Source organism: Kryptolebias marmoratus, linkage group LG18 (genome assembly GCF_001649575.2).
Source record: "Kryptolebias marmoratus isolate JLee-2015 linkage group LG18, ASM164957v2, whole genome shotgun sequence".
NCBI classification, from domain to species: Eukaryota; Metazoa; Chordata; class Actinopteri; order Cyprinodontiformes; family Rivulidae; genus Kryptolebias; species Kryptolebias marmoratus.
The window spans coordinates 18,775,494-18,800,014 of NC_051447.1; the positions used below are offsets into that span (position 1 = coordinate 18,775,494).

Sequence of the window (24,521 nt, forward strand, 5' to 3'; positions counted from 1 at the left end):
GGAACATAAACGCATCGACAAACACTTTGTGTCTGCAAAACATGTGAGGAGAGCTGCAGACCAGGGACAATCCAGAAATGCTCATGAATGTCAGTTTAGAAGCTATCAAAGTTCTCAAATAAAGCACCTTTTGAGAATGTCAATGTTTGTTTGGAATTATCTTACAAAACTAGGAAGGATTTTTGGTTTATAGATTAAAAGTTATGGTTTTTTTATTGATTTTAGTAAAAAAAAAATTGTCACTTTTAGGAAAATGCCCCGCGAAATCCTGGAGGGATTGATTAACAGCGTTGTTATTGCGTTTAAAGTCACAGAAAGATGATAGGATCAATGTCATTTTATTTTCCCGAATGAGGGTCTTACCCAGTGTCGGATCGTACTCCCAGATGAAGCGTCTTGTTAGAAACCGGACCACCAAAGCTGCAACAAACAGAAAAAGAAAAACAGTGAGACTTGGTTAAATTAAACAGACTGGCATTACGACAAAACTGACAAAACGGAGACCGGAGAAGCCGAAATGAACGTCTTTTTGCTAAATAGTCTCGAGGTAAGACATGCTGGCCACCAGAAGGGTGGTTCTGTTGGAACCGGAAAAAGGCGGAATGCCCTTTCCAGTTTGGGTGAGAGTCGCTGCCTCAGCTGGAGTTGAACTGGACTTGGAGCCATTCTGTTGGGGGTGTTTCAGGATCTCGAGGTGCCGAAGACCAGCTTGCAGACTCTGGTCTCTGGTCTCAAAGTCGAGCCCGTTCCTGGTGGCGTTTACACCAGATGTGCGACACTCTCTGCAGTCTTCAGACAAAAACACAACTAGTTTCATCTCATCCAGGCAGTTCTTGAGGTTTGTGAAATATCTGCAACAATTCTTGGCTGCGGGTCAGTCGTGTGGAATCTGCCTTGCAGCTCTTCCTGTTCGACACAACAGATGACAAAAAAACTGGGAGTTCAGTTGAACATTCTTGAGGCAGAGAACAGCGAGTAAAAACCAGATGTTGGGGTCGATGACGTGGTTCTGTTGATGCCTTCAAGCCGGGAGGGTAAATCTCCACCCCAATGAAGACGGATGAAGAGGCGGAGGATTTAGCTGCAGTAAAGAGGGCATCAGCCTGGTCTGCCATGGTCAAAAAGAAAAAGCTCTTAATTAACTGGTTGAGACGGGAGCCATGACAGAAACAAGACATCGGGTACAAGCTGCTGAAAGGTGGCCGGGCTCAGCATTGGGCCGAGGACCTCCATCATCCGAGGGGAACTTTCAGAGTCACCTGAGGTGGTTCAGGCCTCTTGGAGGTGTTTTATTCGCATCCTTCTGGGAGGAGACCCTGGACCCCGGACTCACTGGAAGGGATTATGTGTCCCCTCTGACCTGGGAATGCCCTGGAAGAGCTGGGGTTTCCTTCTGGACCTGACCTTGGATAAGCGTCAGAAAAAAGGGGGCAACACTTAAAATTGTGAAAATCATCACAATGTTGAGTTGTCAAAAACAGCGTATCTGAAACCAGCGTGTTTCACATACATATCGTATCCTGAACATGTGCTGGAGGTGAGTTTAAAAGAAACAAGCCCATCAGTTGGCAATGGCGCCAATTATTTCAGGCAGCTGCCCTAATTTGCACATCGATGTCAACTTCAATTGCTCGTCGGTGAAGGATAACCCACCGAGAGGCCATAAGATCTGATCTCTTCTCATCTAAATGCTAACACTTATCTGAGTCACTGATTAAAGCAGAGCTCAAACAGCCTTCAGGATAAAAATCAGATCCCAGAAGTCAGTGGAAGGTTGTACGAAGCAGTCGTGTTGCCCAAAAAAAGTAAAAGCAACAAGCGGTGACTCACTGGTCTTAATGGTTTACGGAAACGTTGAGCCTGTTTCCTCGGACAGAATCAGGCCGTCGTTATCTGTTTATCACACAAAGCAAACATCTCTGTGCTGTTTGTCGCTGCGAGGGCCGGTGAACGGCGGCGGAGAATACGGCCGTTTATCTGGAAGACGCAGCGGCTTGAGCCTCGGTTCGGGGGATGGGCGGATTATGTCGCAGAAACAGGTTGAATTTGATGGAGTCATCTTCCATTTCCATCATGATTAGCATGTCCTCCCACAGCTTCGGAATCCATAAAAAACAAAACTTTAAGTTACAATATTTGGTAGCATCAACAACACTGAAAATGGCCGCCTTGGACACGGATGGGAATCTGGTGAAACATGAGAAAAACCAGGCCTCTTCAGAGCTCCACGGCTTAAATGAGCCACAGGAAGTTGGACTTTACATGACTGAACTGCTTAGCTTTTAGCTACCATTCTGCTACTTTTAGCTTTCAGCTAGCCTTTTGTTACTTTTAGCTTTTTAGCTAGACTATTGCTAGTTTTAGGTAAAATTTTACTGCTTTTAGTTTTATGTTACTTTTAGCCTTAGGTACCTTTTTATCATTTTTTGCTAGCATTTACCCACTTTTAGATTTTAGCATGCTTACTTTTAGCTAGCAGTTTGCTACTTTTTGGGTGACATTAACCTATTTTGCATTTAGCTACCATTCTGCTACTCTTAGCTTTCACCTAGCCTTTTGATACTTTTAGCTTTTTAGCTAGACTTTTGCTAGTTTTAGGTAGCATTTAGCTGCTTTCAGATTCTGGCTAGTTTTATGCTACTTTCTAATTTTAGCTAGCAGTTTGCTACTTTTTGGTGACATTTACCTTTTTAGCATTTAGCTACCATTCTGCTACTTTTAGCCTTAGCTACCTTATTATCACTTTTTGCTAGCATTTACCCACCTTAAGAATTTAGCACGCACTTTTGCTACTTTTTACATTTAGCTACCATTCTGCTACTTTTAGCTTAGCCCTTTTGTTACTTTTAGCTTTTTAACTAGACTTTTGCTAGTTTTAGGTAACATTTTGATGCTTTTAGATTCTGGCTAGTTTTATGCTACTATGCTAATTTTAGCCGTAGCTACCTTTTATTACTTTTTGCTAGCATTTACCCACTTTTAGATTTTAGCATGCATTTTTGCTACTTTTTACTTTAATGTAACTTTTTGGTGATATTAACCTTTTTAGCTTTTAGCTACATTTTGTTACTTTGAGCTAGCATTTTTGCTACCTTTAGGTTTTTAGCCATCATTCTGCTACTTTTAGGTTTTAGTTAGCAGTTTGCTCCTTTTTTGGTGATATTAACCTCTTTAGATTTTAGCCACATTTTGTTATTTTGAGCTAGCATTTGGCTACCTTTAGCTTTTAGCTAGCAGTGTGATACTTTTAACTTTCAGCGAGGTCTTTCAGAGCTCAGCCTTTTCACAGGAAATGTGATTTCTGACGTTTCTGAGTTTGTGGCTTGCAGAGAAAGGAGATGCATTTCCTGACAGATCTCTCGGCCTCTGTGAGTTTAAGGAACGTTGAGGAACGTTGAGGAACGCAGCTGAACGCTGGCACACTTCCAGTTAAGCTCCCTGCAGGAGCTGTCAGAACCGCGGATGGTTTCGGCCGCTCTGGGAGGTCCTTCGGCCGGGTATTCGTGTCCTCGTGTCAACTTACTGAGCCGTCCCGTTCAGGAAGGAAACAACGAGGGGACGGCTTAACCTCTGAAAGCTCCCTTTGAACGCTGAACAAACATCCATCTTAGCCCGGCCTGTTTTCCAATTAACCGCCACGAGAAAAACCTCCTTTTGTGTGAGCCCGAGTGTCCACGCCACGTTTCATTACTGGACTCGCTGACGGATTGGTTTGCTGCTTGCTCGAACGTACTGAGGGCCGTGGAAAGGTTCCCTGTAATCCTTTATGATCCAAACAAGTCTGGTCGTCAGCGGCGGCGTATTTCATACCCGTCTCGTTGTTTCTGTTCCTTTCTTCCATAACTTCTGCGTTTCCAGGCAGTTTTTTCCTGAGTGCGCTGGGAGCAGAGGCAGGCGAACTGTCACAGTGATGCATGTTTCTGTACGGAGCACGTTTACTTTGCCCTGGATTTCTGCGAGTGTCCTGAACTCGAGGTGGAGCGAACATCCAGCGGGGTGTGAAGACCCCTCCCGGCTGGTGGAAACTCTATCTGCTGCTTTTCTTTGCTGTTTGACAGGAATGGGCGCACGGCAGCGAAGCAGCCTTTGTGAACCTGCGGCGGTATGGACATCGTGACCCAAATTGAGTGAAATGATCCCTTTTTAACTGAGTATTAAAAGCGATCTGTAATAAACGGGGATTAACAAAGAAGGGGAGGAAGAAGAAGCCACCTTGTCTGAATTTCATTCAGCTCAGATTATGTAACTGTGATATCAGTTGTTGTAAACATGTTTTCCTCACTCTGTCTTTGGGTTTTCCACATCAGGACGTAATAAAACTGATCGGGTCTTCATCAGGTCAGGAAACGACTCAAATCTAACCTCAAGAGAACAAAAAACACAGAACCGATTCCATCTTTTCCGTTGATTAGTTAACAAAAACAAGAAATCAGCAGTGATCTAAAAGCTGCTGCTGCCCAGCAATCTGGGAGGAGTCAAAGGTCATTTCCAAGCTATCTGGAGTCCATCGTTCTACAGAGAGGAAGATTATTCACAAGAGGAGACATTTAAGACAGTTGCTGATCTTCACCCTGAAGGTCAGACCGTGCAGTGCTCACTCTACAGGCCTCAGTTCGCAGGTCAGAGGTCAAAGGTCATTTCCTAACTATCTGGAGTCCATCGTTCTACAGAGAGGAAGATTATTCATAAGAGGAGACATTTAGGACAGCTGCTAATCTTCACAGCAGATTCACCCCAAAGGTCAGACCGTGCAGTGCTCAGAGAAATTGGATCCCCTACAGGCCCCGTCAGCAGGTTAAAGGTCAAAGGTTAAAGCCTCTTCTCTCTAAAAAACAACATGGCAGCTCGACTTGAAGGAGCCAGAAGACGTCTGGAGCAGAACCAGAACCAGACCAGAGGACAGATGTTTACCCAGAATGCACTGCAGCTGTCAGCACGGCGGTGGAGGGCTGATGGTCTGGGCTGATTCTGGAGTCAGATGTGACAAACAGGACAACGATCCCAAACACAACAGAACGGTCCAGAACCAGAACCAGAACCTCGGAGAGCTGAGCAGAAACCAACGATGGAAAGAAGAGTGGGTCACAGCTCCTCCACAACCAGGAACCCACTGAGGAGGTTCTACAACCTGCTGGCTTGAATCATTTTAGAACCTGATCATTGTTTTTATTCATTAAACCCTAGAACGGAACGACTGAATTTGTTTTTAATGAAACAAAAGTTAATGTTGTGGAGGACGCTGGTCCTGACGAGAATCAGCCGAACTGACTGCTGAAGTTGACTGAAGCAGCTGAAAGGAGCAGAAAACGAGCAGCGAGCTAAAGGACAAAATTCTAGCTCAGAAATGAAACACCTGAAACAAGCTGGAAGCTAAATAAAAGCAAAGTTGTAGCTAAAATCTAAAAGCCCTTTTTAAAAATAACAGCAGAAAGACGAGCTGGAAGCTAAAACAAAGATAGCATAATGCTAGCTAGAAGCCGAAGGGAGCAAAACGGCTCGCTAAAAGAAGCTGAACAGTAGCTAAAGGTAGCAAAAGAAGACAAAACGGAGGCAGTTTGAAACAATTTCAAAAACACGGTTATTATGGTTTGGATTTTGTTGCGGAAGTGCTACTGCTAGCTGCAGCTGCTGCTCATTGCGCTCGCAGAAACCCAAAATGTAAATAAATATTTTTAATGAGCCACAATTGAAGTTGTTTTAAGACAAAGTTGTGTTGTTCAGACTAGCCTTTAGCTCATCGTTTTGGTCAGAGTTAAACTCTATTTCTCCAAATTGAGGTTCTACAGCAGGTAAGATATTGACTGTCCATTACCTTTCCTCTGTATCCCAGTCAAAAAGTTTGAATTATTGCTTTAATGCAAATTATTTAGCCAAGAAAAAATAAGTCTTCAATGGTTGGTTGATAAAACTGGAAATTAAAGCAAACTTCTCTGTTATTGTTGGATTTTTTTATTAAATCAACTCTGATTTTTTTTTTTGTGCCATGAATCTGAGTAAACGATAACGGGTCGCGTGTTCGCTCAGATCGGCCCAAAGCTTGGCGGGTTGTTTACCTAAACAATCGAATCGCACTTAAATTCGGTTTTTTAGGGGATTGAAAACATCTCTGTGAATTTCCACAAAGATATTTTTTCGTTAAGGTAAATATTTTGAAATGTAGAAATAGCCGAAAATAAAAAACTAAAATGTTGGAGAAAGTTGACTCTTTAATAAAGATGAATAATCGTGACTTTGTCGTCGTGTTTTATGATTAAACTCATAAATTGTGGGACTTCTGGAAGCTGTGAACAGGAAGTGTTTACATTAATTTGTTCCCGCCCGCGGCGACCCGATCACGTTAGCGGCAGAATCTTGGACTAATTGCAAACGAAGCGGGAGGACTGAGTGGCGCCGGTGGCCGCCGGGCCGAGCTGAACAGAACCTCTGAGGCCGTCAGACGGACTCCTGCGGTTCTGACACAGAAACACCCCAGCGCCGGTTCACCGCCGTCGGGTCCTGGAACCATTGTGCTCGTGTCATGTCGGGTCACGTCATACGGCGACTTGAGCTGATGGGATCCGGAGTTCTGGCCGGAATAAAAGGACCCAGAACAACGGCTGTAGCAGTCAGTTTAGCGTGGTAGTAGCTGAGAGTCACCCGTGACACACACTCCGAGTGCTTCCCCTGTCTGTTAGCGAAATATCTCATGAACCCCTTTATGTATTTTAAGGAAACTTTCTGAAAGTACTCCAGATTAAGATGGCCGCCACAGCTATAACAAAAATGTCTCCAACTCGGTCGTTTTTACGGATAGCGACCTAATTTTTGATGTGGTAGTAGTTGAGAGTCATCCCCGAAACCTGCTTTAGCTTGAATCGCTCAAACCTGATTCCTTCTCGTCATAAAAGGAGTCTTAAAACCGTAGAATTACCGGCGGCGGGCGACATGCAAACCGTCGAGGAATGCTAGCTCTTTAACGGTGCACCTCAGGGCGGTCGGGTTCAAATGAAGTCGAGCAACACGAGATTGTTCGGCTCATCGCTGGTTTCTGTTCTCGGATCGATATCCTCTGACATCGGGACTGTTGGTCGCCCCACCTTCACCTCTGATTGTCCATTTCTGCTCTTTCCACAGATCCTCCCAGCAGTCGAAAGGAGAATCGTTTCAGTCGTGCAGCCGGTTCTGCTGAACTTCAAGGACAAATACCCGACCCCTGAAAGGATTCTGCAGGAATGACTCAACGCCGGAGGTGAGAATCGGCGTAATGTGAATCAAAAGACAGAAACGAGACACAGAGAAGGGTGATGGGCTGAAGCAGCCTGGAAGGAAAAGCTTTCAGACCAGTTTCGGTTTGATTTTGAAAGATTGCAGGACCGTTTTTTCACATTCGGGAAGAAAATCGCCCAAAGCCATTCGGTGGACAGCAGGTCCCAGGCGCAGACCTTTCCCAGAGTTCCTGTCACCACCGCTCCCTCCCCCGGGGGCCCGTCTGGATCCCAAACACCAAGCCTCATTAGACCCGCCGTACGGACGTAAATCAGCGCTCTCTAAAAGGAAACATGCAGATGCAGACAAATGTGTACCCGTTAAAGAAAGGAACTCGCAAAGATCATCGAAATAACTTCCAACTGACCAAAAAATACTAAAAATGAACTCATGGAAATCAGTCGTAGCTTTTGGATTTTGGTTCAACAAAATAAAAAAAGGAAAAAAATAAATAAAACTGACCCAAATCAAAAGGATGGCACCTTTACTTAATAGTTGTCCAACCTTTGAGTCAATCCAGTGTTCTCAGGTGTCCTCAGGTGTCCTCAGGTGTGTCCTCGTCAGCAAACTGCTCCAGCTGTCTCAGGTCTGAAGGCTTCCTCCTCCAGATGTTCAGCAGGATTTAGATCAGGGCTCAGAAGGCCTCTTCAGAACGGTCCAATGTTTGGTTCTGACCCGTTCTTGGTGGTTTTGGCTCATTATCCTGAGACTGAGACCGAGCTTTCTGACTCTGAGCAGCACATCTGGCTCCAGGAGGCCTTGATGGTCTCCAGGTTTCATCGGACCCTGAACAGATTCAGGACCAGAACAGAACCGAGCCTCCTCCATGTCCCCCTGCAGGTTCTTTTCTTTGTAGGTTTCATTTTCAGTTCTGTGAAGACAGAGCTGATGGGACACATCTGTCCAAAGGACATTCTCCCAGAAGCTAGTCCAGTTCTTTTATGATCTGGTGTCCTCCTCGGTCGTCTTCCATGAAGTCCACTTTGTCTCAAACAGCCACTGATGACCTTTGACCTTGGACTTCACCTCTGATCTCTTTGGTTATCGTTCATATGATCCGTCTCTTCCGTTTGTCTTCAGTTGTCCTCTTGTGGACACGTCCAGGCAGGTTGTCTCCGGTCCTGTGGACCTTAACCTTCTGTAGTCTCAGGGACATCCGGCTGCTTGGAGACGGTCTTCTAGTCTTTACCTTCAACCTGCTGCTCAGTTTCTTTCTGAGCTCCTGAGACAACTCTGTCCTCAGCTGTGTGTCCTCCATGTTCACTGTGGTACACACCATGATCCCAAACAGCCCTGTGACTACCTGTCCCCCTTTAAACAGGCAGACTGATTACAGGACTGAAGACACCTTAGTTTAACTCTTTTCTAGGAAAAACATCCTTTTTAAGACCAGTTTCAATAGTTTGTTGTTGAACCACAGTTCAAAAGCAACTGATTTTTATTACATTTTCAATAAAATCACTTTTCAGTTTTGTTATTTCAGTGACCATTGTTTTTTTTTCCCTTTAATGAAGGGTACAAACAAATGTTGAGTCTCACCAGGAGGAAAAAAAACACCAGATACAGATGGAGATCAGACATCTTATCGTCAGATCCCAGCTCTCCAATCAGCCGACATTCATGTTGTTCTCCGTTTTATTTTGTCTCTCATACGAGCTTCAGACATGAGGGAGTCTAAAGTGAGCGGAGTAACAATAACACACAAGGCAACAGTAAACATGTCATCTCCCACGATTAATGGTGTTACTGTCTGGGCCAGTCCGCAACAAATAAATCTCCTCGTGTCAGCTCGGCTTCAGGAGAATTTATGCCCAAACGCTGGCCTGGAATCAGATACGTGGCAAAGAAAACATCCCCGAGCACAGCATGAACTTCTTAGGAACCCTGTTAGGCTAATTAAAACATCAGCCGAACAATGCAGAAGAATGTTATTGTGGCAGCGTATTGTTCCGCTTTACGCTCCAGCCTTCAGCTTGTCCTCATTTAGCACAAAAACTATAAACTAACGACAGAATTAGTTTTCTGTGGCAATGCTGTGTGACGGCTGAGTGCGGAAGAAGCTAAATCTGGATTATTATAGCTAAAAGATGCAGAACGCAATCTGCAACCGCAACAAGTCTGCTCGGGGCTAAATGTCGCAACAAGTCAGCTCGAGGCTAAATGTCGCAACAAGTCAGCTCGAGGCTAACTGTCGTGCTAAGTCTGCTCGAGGCTAAATGTCGCAACAAGTCAGCTCGAAGCTAAATGTCGCAACAAGTCAGCTCGAAGCTAAATGTCGCGTTTAGTCGTCTCGAGGCTAACTGTCGTGCTAAGTCTGCTCGAGGCTAAATGTCGCATTAGGTGTGCTCGAGGCTAACTGTTGCGATAAATCGGCTGGATGCTAACTGTCGCGTTGTCGGATCGAGGCTAAATGTCGCGTTTAATCGTCTCGAGGCTAAATGTCGCATCAAGTCTGCTTGAGGCTAAATGTCGTGCTAAGTCTGCTCGAGGCTAAATGTCGCATTAAGTCTGCTCGAGGCTAAATGTCGCATTAAGTCTGCTCGACGCTAAATGTCGCATTAAGTCTGCTCGACGCTAAATGTCGCATTAAGTCTGCTCGAGGCTAAATGTCGCATTAAGTCTGCTCGAGGCTAAATGTCGCATTAAGTCTGCTCGAGGCTAAATGTCGCATTAAGTCTGCTCGACGCTAAATGTCGCATTAAGTCTGCTCGACGCTAAATGTCGCATTAAGTCTGCTCGAGGCTAAATGTCGCATTAAGTCTGCTCGAGGCTAAATGTCGCATTAAGTCTGCTCGAGGCTAAATGTCGCATTAAGTCTGCTCGACGCTAAATGTCGCATTAAGTCTGCTCGACGCTAAATGTCGCATTAAGTCTGCTCGAGGCTAAATGTCGCATTAAGTCTGCTCGAGGCTAAATGTCGCATTAAGTCTGCTCGAGGCTAAATGTCGCATTAAGTCTGCTCGACGCTAAATGTCGCATTAAGTCTGCTCGACGCTAAATGTCGCATTAAGTCTGCTCGAGGCTAAATGTCGCATTAAGTCTGCTCGAGGCTAAATGTCGCATTAAGTCTGCTCGAGGCTAAATGTCGCATTAAGTCTGCTCGACGCTAAATGTCGCATTAAGTCTGCTCGACGCTAAATGTCGCATTAAGTCTGCTCGAGGCTAAATGTCGCATTAAGTCTGCTCGAGGCTAAATGTCGCATTAAGTCTGCTCGAGGCTAAATGTCGCATTAAGTCTGCTCGACGCTAAATGTCGCATTAAGTCTGCTCGACGCTAAATGTCGCATTAAGTCTGCTCGAGGCTAAATGTCGCATTAAGTCTGCTCGAGGCTAAATGTCGCATTAAGTCTGCTCGAGGCTAAATGTCGCATTAAGTCTGCTCGACGCTAAATGTCGCATTAAGTCTGCTCGACGCTAAATGTCGCATTAAGTCTGCTCGAGGCTAAATGTCGCATTAAGTCTGCTCGAGGCTAAATGTCGCATTAAGTCTGCTCGAGGCTAAATGTCGCATTAAGTCTGCTCGACGCTAAATGTCGCATTAAGTCTGCTCGACGCTAAATGTCGCATTAAGTCTGCTCGAGGCTAAATGTCGCATTAAGTCTGCTCGAGGCTAAATGTCGCATTAAGTCTGCTCGAGGCTAAATGTCGCATTAAGTCTGCTCGACGCTAAATGTCGCATTAAGTCTGCTCGACGCTAAATGTCGCATTAAGTCTGCTCGAGGCTAAATGTCGCATTAAGTCTGCTCGAGGCTAAATGTCGCATTAAGTCTGCTCGAGGCTAAATGTCGCATTAAGTCTGCTCGACGCTAAATGTCGCATTAAGTCTGCTCGACGCTAAATGTCGCATTAAGTCTGCTCGAGGCTAAATGTCGCATTAAGTCTGCTCGAGGCTAAATGTCGCATTAAGTCTGCTCGAGGCTAAATGTCGCATTAAGTCTGCTCGACGCTAAATGTCGCATTAAGTCTGCTCGACGCTAAATGTCGCATTAAGTCTGCTCGAGGCTAAATGTCGCATTAAGTCTGCTCGAGGCTAAATGTCGCATTAAGTCTGCTCGAGGCTAAATGTCGCATTAAGTCTGCTCGACGCTAAATGTCGCATTAAGTCTGCTCGACGCTAAATGTCGCATTAAGTCTGCTCGAGGCTAAATGTCGCATTAAGTCTGCTCGAGGCTAAATGTCGCATTAAGTCTGCTCGAGGCTAAATGTCGCATTAAGTCTGCTCGACGCTAAATGTCGCATTAAGTCTGCTCGACGCTAAATGTCGCATTAAGTCTGCTCGAGGCTAAATGTCGCATTAAGTCTGCTCGAGGCTAAATGTCGCATTAAGTCTGCTCGAGGCTAAATGTCGCATTAAGTCTGCTCGACGCTAAATGTCGCATTAAGTCTGCTCGACGCTAAATGTCGCATTAAGTCTGCTCGAGGCTAAATGTCGCATTAAGTCTGCTCGAGGCTAAATGTCGCATTAAGTCTGCTCGAGGCTAAATGTCGCATTAAGTCTGCTCGACGCTAAATGTCGCATTAAGTCTGCTCGACGCTAAATGTCGCATTAAGTCTGCTCGAGGCTAACTGTTGCGATAAATCGGCTGGATGCTAACTGTCGCGTTAAGTCGGATCAAGGCTAAATGTCGCAACAAGTCGGCTCGAGGCTAAATGTCGCAATAAGTTAGCTGGATGCTAACTGTCACGATAAATCGACTTGAGGCTAAAGGTCACAGAACAGTATCTAGAAGCTGAAAATAGCAGATTTCAAGGAACAATATTTTTGAGGCAATTGAAACGATCTTAATGTATTTCTATCAGGAAATATCTGTAGATAAAGTTAAAGATTAAAAAATATAAATGTTAGAAACAACCAGAGTCATAGCTCCCATCTCCTTAAGGTGCTGAAAGTTTTGATCAATAAATGAGTATAACTGCACAAACTTTGCAGAAGTAGCTGCAAAAAAAGCGCACAGAAAAAATAAAATGCAAACAAAACCAGAACAATAGCTCCATGTTTGATTTGTCAAATCATGTCAAATCTGAACAATTCATAAGAAAAACTTCTCAGTTGGTAAAACAAATTTGAACAAAAATAAAACCAAAAGTGGTTTTAGTTCAACAAAACAATGGAAGATTAAAAGCCCAGACGCCTTTCGGACTAAAATAAGAAACAATAAACTCTCAGCTACTACCACATTAGATTTTTAGCTCCAAATCATCATTTTTGTGTTTACGGAGCAGAAATCTAATCTGTTCCTCAGCTGATCAAATTAGAGCTGGCTGATTACCAGAGCATGACTCATCGTTTTCCTTCTCCGAGCCTCTAAACTCATTAGTAAATGTAGGTTGTAGATTCCTGCTTATTACAGATCTAATGAGATGTGGGCTGTAATCAGTGCAAGGACTCCACGGAGAGTCCTAAACCAGCAGTCCTGCTTTTACGGCTCTTCATGCAGTTCACGTCATCAGAAAACGCACAATTAATAATTTAACTTTTTTATTTTATTTTAAAAATACAGTCCAGAAAAAACCTGTTTCCTTCTTCTTTGTCTAATTTACCTGCTTTGATTTGAAACTCCATTCCAGCCAACAAATGAGCTCTTCAGATTTCATAAACTGGTGTCTCAGATTTGATTGCATATTAAAATTACGAAGCGTTGCCGTGGTGAGCGCAGCCAAGAAGATTTGCTGTTGCTCTCAGGCTCTGTGAGCAATACTCTGAAAATTAAAAAAATAAATAAATAACTCTCAGTATTTGAAAGATTTTCTTTCAAATGATTCAAAGAAAAACTCTGTTGGAAGAACGTCTACATTAAAGGTGCATTTTGATGTTTTTGTAGAAAGAATATAAACAATTATCATCTTACCTGTTGTACGGGGTCGGCCATTTTTATGGATACACCTTAATAAAATGGGAATGGTTGGTGATATTAACTTCCTGTTTGTGGCACATTAGTATATGGGAGGGGGGAAACTTTTCAAGATGGGTAGTGACCATGGCGGCCATTTTGAAGTCGGCCATTTTGGATCCAACTTTTGTTTTTTCATGGGAAGAGGGTCATGTGACACATCAACTTATTGGGAATTTCACAAGAAAAACATCAGTGTGCTTGGTTTTAACGTAACTTTATTCTTTCATGAGTTGTCAATTGTCAACCCAACTCTCCTCACACACTGATAGCAACACGGCAGGAGAAATGCCAGCACGGGCTTCCAGTATCCGTAGTTTCAGCTGCTGCACATCTCGTAGGTAGGTAGGTACATTTATTTATATAGCACTTTTCAGCACGAGGCGACTCAAAGTGCTTTCAAACTTCGTATCTTCACAGCAGAGACGATTGCCTTCAGATGACCCCAAAGATAAAAGTCTAAGGGGGTCAGATCAGGAGACCTCGGGGGCCGTTCAGCTGGCCCACGATGACCAATCCACTTTCCAGGAAGTGGAAGTGTGAGAAGAGGGTTGCGTTGACAATCCAACACTTTGAACACATTTTATAAGTGCTGAGAAACTTGTAAATAACTCATGAAAGAATAAAGTTATGTTAAAACCAAGCACACCGTTGTTTTTCTTGTGAAATTCCCAATAAGTCTGATGTGTCACATGACCCTCTTCCCATTGAAAAAACAAAGGTTGGATCCAAAATGGCTGCCATGGTCACCACCCATCTTGAAAAGTTTCCCCCCCCCCATATACTAATGTGCCACAAACAGGAAGTTCATATCACCAACCATTCCCGTTTTATGAAGGTGTATCCATAGAAATGGCCGACCCTGTATATAACTCTTTGAATCTCATTTTAAAGAATTCTGTACAACAGACCTGACAAGTTAACGGCTGATCCAAAGTGGATTGTTACCATCTTAAAATGGCTCCACAAACTGTTATGAGCCACATTACTTCAGGAGATCGATCGGTCATGACTCTCCGAACGCTGCTTCTGATTGGCTCAGATACGGGGATCAGTGATTGGTTGAATGGATCAGAAGGAGCCAACTGGAGGCGCAGCTGGGCATGAATCTGATCATAAAGTCGACTTTAACAGTAAATCTGTTCATATGAAATGGGCCAAACAGATGTGGATGTTTACATACTTGCCAACATTTGGGAATGTCAACGTGGGACAACATAGCGTGAAAACATCACTCCCAGAAATCCACACAAACATCATAGATTCAACAGGATTTTCCTGAATTCTGATCAATTAATTTGAATTAAACACATATTATAGTTGCTCTCCAGTTTGGATCTTTCTCTCCATCCTCTCAGCTGTTAGATTGTAAACACTGATCAGTAAACAGCTGGAACTTGTTATTTATTAGCTAACCTGAACATTTCCAGGCCTCCTCTTGATGCTCAGACACAACTTCCTGCTGTCTTTCAACCACTTCCTGCCTCCATCTTTATCTTTCTGCCTCTCCATCTTTAGCTCTCTGTCATCAGATGAGCGGGTCTCCTCTCTGCTGGGAGATTGACAGCTGTCAGTGCTTGGGGAAGTGGGTGGGGCTTACGGCACGCTGCAGAATGAGTGCTTTCTCACATTTAGCCGCCGAAGTCACCAGATTTGTCGCTAGTCGCTTTAAAAAAATGCTAGAGGGATCTGAAAACTCGCTGAATATAGCGTTAAAGGGACAAAAAGGACGTGTGAGTGCGGGACTTTTGGCTGTCCTGCACAGGGTGATGCGGGACAAGGGACGGTTGGCAAGTATGAGTTTACCATGAGAGTAGAGCAACACTTCCAGGTAATTAGCCTCTCTGCAGAGCTTCTGCCTCCTAAAACAAGCCCTTCACTTTGAATGGCAGCGAATGAAACTCCAAACCTCTGTTTGTTTTAGAAAATCGCTTTAAACGGGGCTACAGCATTCCTGCACGCACATACAAACACGGAGCGTTGGCTAGAATAACCATGACTGTAAAATTACACGAGTATTCTGGCCCAAAAAAAAAAAACGATCCTAAAAACAACTTCAGCTCGTTTTCTCCTATTTCCTCGATTAGTAACCTTTTTTTTTGGCGCACAATTGGAGTTTAATGACGACAGGATCAGGAGAACGTGAACCAGATGTAGAAAAACTGGTAAAAAAATGAAAATCTGACTTGTTAAAAATCTGTTTTCTGTCCTCATTAGATCAACTCCACCGAAAATAATCTGTTAAACCATCTTTAAATGAACACCATCCAGTTAATTTTCAGTATTTTAGGATTTTAATTAAAAAAACTCTCCTAATTAAGCCTATTAATACGAGCTTTCTCATTTATTTAATAACACTAAAATAGCAGATTTTACTTTAATGAGTTCATTTAATCACTAGAGGTCAAAATAACCTAATTACGGTGCTTTAAAATAATAATTTACTGAACTAATAATTAGTAGAAAAATGAAAAAATTGAGAAATTAATAATTGACATTTATTCTTTATCCTTCAGATTATTATTTTTGATCCTCTCCCCAAAAATCTCCATTATAATCCTAATTTTTTCAACTCTTTGTGACTCGAAACAACTTATGGAGTTCGTTTCGAGTCGCAGTAAAGGTCGGATAAACTCTCCTCCAGTCGGCGAGCGGCGGTTATTCTCCTCCCCTGTGGTTTTACTTAAATTGGACACCAAAGACGGTTTTTGTCTCTCGTGTCCGGTTGTCCAACAACCTCCCTTCATCCCGTTAATTCGGCGTCGAGATTTTCATCAGAGCCGCACCTTACAGAACGACATGTCCTCTGATTACAGGTGGGAGGACAAAGCAGCCGAAGGAGGGAAACGCCCATTTCACAGAGAACGCCGCCGCTCTGCTGCTTTCCTTCTGACTGCAGGTATTTAATTTTACCGAAGTTTAAAAGCATCAGACGTCACGGTGCAAACGAGCGATCAAACCACCGCCACGTCCTTTTTCATTTTCAAACCATGTCTCCGAAGGCTTTTTATTTATTTAACATCATTTACAACAAGTTTCCCCACAAAAATGCACGGAAATCTCCTCAAATCCTGAAACATTTCCTGAAATCTACCTCAGCAGACTCGCTCTGTCGGCTGCTTTTAGCTTTTAGCTGCTGTCCTGCTAATTTCATCTGAACTACAGTGTTTGCTAACTTTAGCTTTTATCGATGGTTTAGTTTGTTTTAGGTTTAAGCTTTGATTTAGCTGTACTAGCTTTTAGCTACTGTTCCTCATTTTAGCTTTAAATATGGTTTAATTTTAGGTTTAAGTGATGATTTTCCTACACTTAGCTTTCAGCTACAATTCAGCTACATTTAGCCTTGAGCTATGATTTACCTTTTTGTCTTTTTGCTACTGTTTTGGTAAATTTAACTTGTAGCTACTGTTTTGCTCATTTTGGTTTCAGCAGCGGTTTTGGTATATTCAATTTAGCTACGGTTGTGCACTTTTTAGCTTTCAGCTATGATTTTGATCATTTTAGCTATGATTTTGTTACACTTAGCTTTTAGCGTCAATGTAGCTACATGTAGCTTTCAGTTATGATTTAGATACATCTAGCTTTTAGCTACTGTTTCTCACTTTAGCTTCAGATATGGTTTTGTTAATTTTAGGTTTAAGTGATGATTTTGCTACATTTAGCTTTTAGCTACAATTCAGCTACATGTAGCTTTAAGCTATGATTTAACTTTATGCCTTTAGCTTTTTGCTAAATGTAGCTTTTAGCTACAGTTTTGCTTATTTTGGTTTTAGCAACGGTTTTGCACATTTTAGCTTTTAGCTATGATTTTGTTACATTTAGCTTTTAGCTTCAATTTAGCTACATTGAGTTTTCAGTTATGATTTAGGTACATCTACCTTTTAGCTACTGTTTTGCTCATTTTAGCTTCAGCTACTGTTTTTTTGGCTACTCATTTTTGGTTGTAGCTATGGTTTTGCATATTTCATTTTTAGCTACAGTTTTCTTATTTTTGGTGTAAGTGATAATTTTGCTACATTTAGCTTTCAGCTATAATTTAGCTACATTTGGCTTTTAGCTACTGGTTTGCTCATTTTAGTTTCAGCGACTGTCTTGTTATTTAACTACTGTTTTGCTAGATTTAGCGCTTAGCTTTGGTTCTGCACATTTTAGCTATTAGCTGCAGTTTTGCACATTTTAGCTTGTATTCTGCTCATTTTAGCTGTTAGAACTCAGTTTCGGCTTGCTCTCAGCGTTCAAACTGCAGTTTTACAGGAAAATGTTCATTTTTTTTAGTTCTGTTTGTTTTCTGTTCGCCCGTGGCACCAAATCGTAACTTCCTGTCTCACCGGGACGAACCGGAGACACTGTGGACTAAATCTGGTTTCAGTTGTCTTCAGTTTTCAGGTAGTTTATCTTAGAAACACTAAAAGTTAGTTGAGAAGAAAGAAAAGAAAACTATGAAGTGTTAACCTCGAGAAGCTCCCAAGCCAGGAGCTGGATCCGGAGTAAAACTTTACGTTAACCATATTTGGTCAAACGCCTTCAGAGGAAATGAATTAAACCGTATTGATGCTTTTATTTTTAAAAGTTCTGCTAAACTCCGGACATTTAAAGTTGTTAAAAGCGGAGCAGGAAATTACCAGAGATGACTCACGCTTCGACCAAGGCCAGCAGCCGTCAGAGCGCATGAATGAGAAACAGAGAAGTGTCGGAGGCGGCCTCTAAAAATAGTTCCGCAGACGAAACGCACTCAAAACCCACCTTATCGTGATGCAATCTCTTCGCTTTTTTATAGCCTCGCTCTGTCCTTGTCAAGGGACTGAATAATATGCTTGTTTTTTTATATCCGGAGGCACAGAACGCCGGCGGCCCTACGCTTCAGGGAATAAGTCCTAAATCCGGCAGAGCCCAATCCTAACGAACCCCTACATGTGCGTGAGCAGGTGAACAGAAAGGCGGGGGAGGCTTGGAGCGAGGCAGACGGCCTTAGGAGAGCTCAAACAGAAACATGTACACGGTGGAGATGCTCTGCTCCTTTCTGAGGACAAAAGGAAGCTACAGGCAGCAGATAACAGATGTTACCGCAGGAAGAAAGAAAGAAAGACCCACTGATTGTCAAACACCTGAGTGTGCGAAATTTGTTCTCCGCATTTGACCCATCCCCTGAGGGAGCGGTGAGCAGCAGCGGTGCCGCGCTCGGGAATCATTTGGTGATCTAACCCCCCAATTCCAACCCTTAATGCTGAGTGTCAAGCAGGGTGGCAATGGGTCCCATTTTTTCAGTCTTTGGTATGACCCGGCCAGGGATTGAACCCACGACCTCCCAGTTTCGGGGCGGACACTCTACCATTAGGCCACTGAACTGGTTTTTCTACTAATTCAGAGGCTTTGAACATTTTTATTAAGCTCAGCCACAGACAAGAATTTATTCCACACGATGCGTCATAGCTGGCCCTCGGAATCAAATAATTTATAAATGTTTAGGTTTTACAGTATTTTAGCCCGAATGAAATCTAATTGGAAGTTCTGTCAGTCGTTTTCTTTCCACTGATTGGTCGTCACAGAGGCGACAGATGCTGGAGGGAATTCCAGACGTTCCTTTAGGTGTTCCCAAGAAAGGAGACGTAATCCCTCGCCTCCTAATCCGATGCCTGAACCACCTTTTGAACAGGTCCAGTCCGAGCCCCCCCCCCCTGGATGTCGGAGCTCCTCGCCTCATCCCTACGGCTGAGCCCGGCCACTCTTCGGAAGAAGCTCATTTAGAGTCTTCTTCTCTCATTCATAATCCAAACCTCCTGACCACAGGTGAGGGGTGTAATGGAGACAAACCAGTAAATCAAGAGCTTGGACTGGTGGCTCAGCTCCTTCTGTACCATGACCTAACCCAGGGGTGTTCAATCCTGGTCCTGGAGGGCCGCTATCCTGCATGTTTGAGATGTTTCCCTGCTCTTCAGCAGGTCTCCAAGTTCTGCAGAAGCCTGGTAATAACTAAGGCATTCAAATCAGGTGTGTCAAAGCAGAGAAACATCTAAAACATGCAGGATGGTGGCCCTCCAGGACCAGGATTGGACACCACTGACCTAACCCATTGGTAAAAACCTAATCCATTGATCCATCGATGGCTCCATCCTGGCGTCGCTCATGAACAAGACTCCCAGGGATTACAAGTCATCTTAGCTTTAGGTAGTATCTCACCGGACTGAGACCAGTTGGCAACTCAATTTCCGAGTAAATAGACACATTTTTCATTGCAGTCTCTCTAAATTCTGAGTTTCTGACCAAAGGAACGAGCAAACCAAGTGGTCAAACTGCATTCTAGCTCAGTGCTTTTACCCTACAAAATAAAAGTTGTGGAGACTTGTGAACCCCAACTAATATTACTGACGTACGCAAACATTGCTAATAAGCCATTTAACAGAGAGCTTTGTCAGATTTTCTATAGGTTTTCACACATTTATGACCATTTCTTTCAATTTTTTGTAATAATTAAGGCTGAATATGCTGTTGTAAATTATTCATTTAAGTTCATTTAAAGTCTTTGCAAGACCCCACAATTGGTGTTTCATGATCCCGAACGGGGTCCTGACCCTAACTTTGGGTACCACCGTTCTAGGCCATGCACATTGTTTCACAGCCAGATAAATTCATTTTAGATTCTGGTGACAACTGGACACATACAGCAGCAATAGATGCAACAGGATAATAGAAATAATAGAAGAGTACAAGAGATTCGTTGTCATTTTGTAGGCTGAGGGAGGTTCTGGTTTGGAGAGGGGTAATGGAGGCGACAGCTGCCCACGGTGGAAGCAGGTTGGACAGCTGAAGGACAGGGTCCGTTCTGTCTCTGATGCTGCTGACCTTTGTCCTCATCGTACCCACCCACCCCCACACTTATGATTGAATCCGCCATTCAAAGTTATAATAAAGTTCAAGCACTTTTACGATAGGATGGAGCAAAGAAATTGAGAACCTCCCGTGAAAGTCTCAAGTCGTTCTGGAGACTCCTTCACGAATGCAGTTCGCCAACTGGTTGCAGCCCGGCGAGATGCTCCTTTTTTCTGGTCAAGAACGATGGCCTCGTATGTAAAACATAGAACCGCCCCAGTGCGCGCTGAAGACCATCGAGACCATCAGAACCACATCGTCTGCAAAGAGCAGAGACGAGACCCTGAGGTTCCCAAACCAGACCCCCTCCTTTCTCCACAACCTGTTCATGAACACCTCAAACAGGATTGGAGACGAGAGACTGTCCTGGTGGAGTCCAACCTGCACAATTTGGGCCAAGATGTCAAACACCACTCCTGTTTGGGCGGTTTCTTATCTGTAACAGTGAAATCCACCTCCACTTGTCCCACTTTGCTCTCAAAGACTTCGACCTCACAGACGATCGTTGGGTTCCTTGTAGAAAAGGTAAACAAGGCGGTCTGACTGCACAGCTGCACGTGAACCAAAGATCCGCATCAAACGCCGAGGCGTCCTGGTGAGAAATGAGCTTTACTCAGGACCGCTGAACGAGATGAAATCAGCGACGTGTGATTCGATGACTCTCCAGGACTTTTATTTCCCTCCAGTCAACAATGCAGGAGGTTGATTTTGGAAACAGCACGGATCCTGAAACGGTGATTTTGAGAGCAGGGAGTTGGCCGAGGCCTGTTTTCCACTCATGATTTTATCACGTAATGGCAAAATGATGGCCTTTTACTGCATTCAAAGCTAAGATCCATAAGTCATTGTTGCCTAATCGGCGTCAGCTTATTTAGGGCGCCTTTTTTTAATTTGTGCTGTTGGACTAGCTGTCTGCCTCGTCTTGTTTTTGTGGCTTTGTCTCTCGTCTGCTCTCTGAACGACTGTTTATGTCAGACGCCGGAGCATCCATCAGCCCGATTCATGGGTTCCTCCAGGTGCTGGAGGTGGCAAACGGTGGTATTTCTGGGACAGACACATGCTGGCTTGTTCTCCTCTTATTGTTTTGAGAGTGGAAGGCGAGGCGGCGACTAAAGTTGAAGCTTATTTCCAAAAAAACAACCTCCAGGCTTCTCATAAAGAAGCCATTTGCTGCACAATATCAAGAAAACATGAATCAAAACCACATTTATTGATAAAATCCAATGTGTGAATACAATTTTGTTGTTTTTAATTGTAAAGGTTAGCTGAAGTTGCAGAATAACTTGGCCTCTGGAAAATAGACAGTAAACCAAAACTATCATTCATTTTATTCTCCTTCAGTGGAATTTTGGTAAACAGTGGACATTTGTGCTATGATTGAGTAGAAATATGTGTTTGCCTTTGGTAGATATCTATATTTCTGAAAATAAACTACTCGGTTTAAAGGGATTTACAGTTTGTAAAGAAAAAAGTCCAAAAGTCATAACTTCAATTTTGTCAATAAATTTGCAGACGTTAAAAGATATCAAGGGTTTAATCTCTGACAGACCATTAAAACAGTGTCTTAAATGAAAATGAGTCATTGTGCTTCAATCGTAAGTATATTGGAGTATCTGCGAAGCGAGGAAAATAGACGTTCAAGACCAGGGGTGTCAAACCCAGGGACGCAAGGGGGCCAAAATTAAAAATCTGGTCCTAGCCAAGAGCCAATCACGATCAATATTTATTAAAAATTACATAAATTAATTGGTTTTAGATGTATTATGTCAAATCATTCATATAGAAATATCAATGACCTTTTCCCAGTTACAGATTATACAGAATTTAGAGCAAACAGACTTTAATGAACACAGACAAATAGACCAAACTTCTAAAAGCTCATCATTAGCTGTCATTTCTTACGCCTCACTCAGCTTTTAAATGAAGTTTTTAACATTAAAACATTAAAAATCTGATCATACAGAAATTAAAACTATATGTTGTTGGCTTCTAAGTCACTGTCAGAGAAAACTTCACTAATTAGGCTCAGTTTTTTTTAAGCAAAATAAGAATCAGAGACTCGATCTGAACCAGACTAGAGGGCCGGATGAAATGTTACAGAGGGCCGGATCTGGCCCGCAGGCCTTGAGTTTGACACGTGTGATCTAGTTGTTATGTTGGGATGAAAATGGAGAATAACAGTGGTCCAAGAAAAGAACCCTGTGGAACTCCAGAAACGAAATTAAGAGACGTTTCAAGAGTTGTGCACAAATACGACTTTTTCTACGGGTGTTTTGAAATAAACGTATAACAAACAGAGGAGTCGGTTTTGTTTTTAATGGATGTTTAAAGCAGGCTGTCTTATTTTAGGGACTGAAAATATGACACTGATTTCTCAAAATAAAAGTAGCATTCACCACTTGCTGCATGTCAGAGTTTTAAAGAAAGATGTCATCTCAGCTACGACCACCTCAAATCTGAGCTCAGTATCTGTAAAACTGCCTGAGTCGTGTTAGTTAGAATCGATTACCCGCGGCAGCCATCTTGAATCAGGTTGACTCTAAAAGTTAAATAACTGTAGAGACACATGTCATGATCTGTTCCTGATAATTTTATTGAAAACCATCCACTGGTTTGAGATATTTTGCCAATAAACGACCTTTCGTGGCTGCAGGCGATAATGAAGATTTTCTGAAGTGTTTTTTTTTTTTACAGATGAGATCATATATGTTTTTATAACAGAAATGTATTAAAGTCTTTGTTATACGTCATTTTATTGTTTATGCTGATGTATGTGCATCAGCGTGCAGCAAAGCCTGAGCTGGAGGCGCCATAATTGGTTAAATGGATCTTATTTCCTCTGCACAGTTTCCACCGCTGAGTCAATAAACCCCAACAAAAAAAGGAAAAAAGCTACGAAGCGCCAGAATAGCCACACTTGAGTTAATGTTCCCTGCTTTTTATTAGTGTAATGTCGCTCTGCAGGAGTCCAGGTCAGAGCATCGCAGTCAGCCTGGAAATAAAGTCCAAATAAAACAGGAACTACGGACATTAGTGTTAAAGCTGTCCAAAGTCAGGAATGTTTTAAAAGGTAAACTTGTTCCTGACTCTAAATGTGTTTTATGAGCCATTAGAGTATTTAATACGACGGGTTTAATTTAGTACTGTTCATTGTGTTAAAGTTTTTTTTTATAAAGCTGCTAAACAGGCGAAGACGTTGCAATAAATTTCATTATCGTTACCCGTAAAAGGTGGCATGTCTGCGTGTTTGTGTCTCTGCCTCTCATGAAACTCTCAAAGTAACCATTTATCGTACGTCTACGATGGATTACCTGTTGGAGTCAACCCAATTCAAGATGGCTGCCAAGTCAGCTGATTATCTGTACAACTGATTAAAATGTATCTCTAACGTACTGTATCTCCAAATATCACAAGAAAGTTTGACCAAATCGGCCATTCGTTATAAAATGGCAAAGATGCAGCAAAAACCTTTTATTTAGATATTTTTAGACTCTTTCCTTATAAAAAGCATCTTGTATAGCATGACAAACCCAATTAAATGGTCTCACATAAGACTTAAGGTCCAATAAAGGCAAAATACTTCAAATTTATAAACGACGAAGGACAGGCTCCAAACATAAATCTGGCTAATATCAGCGTGTTGTTTTTCCCCCTCTTGTTATGTTGTCCCTGAAGTGGGAGCGTAATTTACTGCCTGAATCCACATGTTTACCGACTGAGGACAAAACGATTCATTAGAAACCTGTTGGTTTCCATTAGAAGGCTGTGTTTGTGCATGAGGACCGCAGGGAAGACGTGCGAGCAATGGACGAGGATCGGGCGTCTGTGGAGATGAAGCGTCCACGCCAAAATCGATTGTTCACGACGGAGAGGGAAGCAGCTGGAACTGAAGAGCCGTAATTAGTTTTTCCACCAACATGGGTTGGCAGAGTGTTGACACGAACCGTTCGACGTGAGGCTTGTCAGTTACATTCGTCTGTTCTTCGACTTCACGGCCTTCGGTTCCGACATCGCCACAGGAGGCCGTCTTCTGCGCGGCCTGGAAGTCCGTCTAGAAGACGGTCTCCTGTCGGGGCCGAGTCGTTTGGAACGTGTGCACGAGGAGATGTTTGCTGTATGAAACAAACTTTTAAATGAACACAATCAGACCCTCCAGGATTTTGCGATGTTGCAATCGCAACTATTAACGCAAAATCAAGCAAACCCCGCAAAATCGCAACTTTTCGCAACTTTGCCCAAAACACTGCAACTTTAACCCAATATTTATTGTTTCTAAAGTGATTTGCCACCATTTCTGCGGTCTAGTCTTTTCTTTGTGGGTTTGTGTAGCGTGGAATACAAAATAACCCCAAATAACTCAGGAAGAAGGCACGTGACGTCACTTCCTGTTAACATCAGAATGCCGGGAGCGTGCAGGAGCAGCGACCGAAGCCAAAATGTGCGCTAATGCTTCACATTTGCCCACAAAGATTTCAGCAAACCAGTTTCCTCCCCAGCTGCAGCTGTTTTGCACGTCCT

General features: G+C 43.1%; 1 protein-coding gene across 2 annotated transcripts in view; it reads right to left on the reverse strand.

Annotated features, from left to right (window-relative positions):
* rerg (RAS-like, estrogen-regulated, growth inhibitor) overlaps positions 1 to 24,521 on the reverse strand; it is a 48,312-nt gene that overhangs the window by 6,924 nt on the left and 16,867 nt on the right. The window contains exons 1-2 of one of the 2 annotated variants that reach the window (XM_017441019.3): positions 3,811 to 3,964; positions 364 to 420 (exon numbers count right to left, since the gene is read on the reverse strand). In XM_017441019.3, coding sequence (XP_017296508.2) covers positions 364 to 420; positions 3,811 to 3,916 — 163 coding nt within the window. In that variant the 5' untranslated portion in view covers positions 3,917 to 3,964. Of the gene's footprint in view, positions 1 to 363; positions 421 to 3,810; positions 3,965 to 24,521 lie in introns of those variants that run through there. The other variant, XM_037981282.1, reaches the window with a different exon arrangement.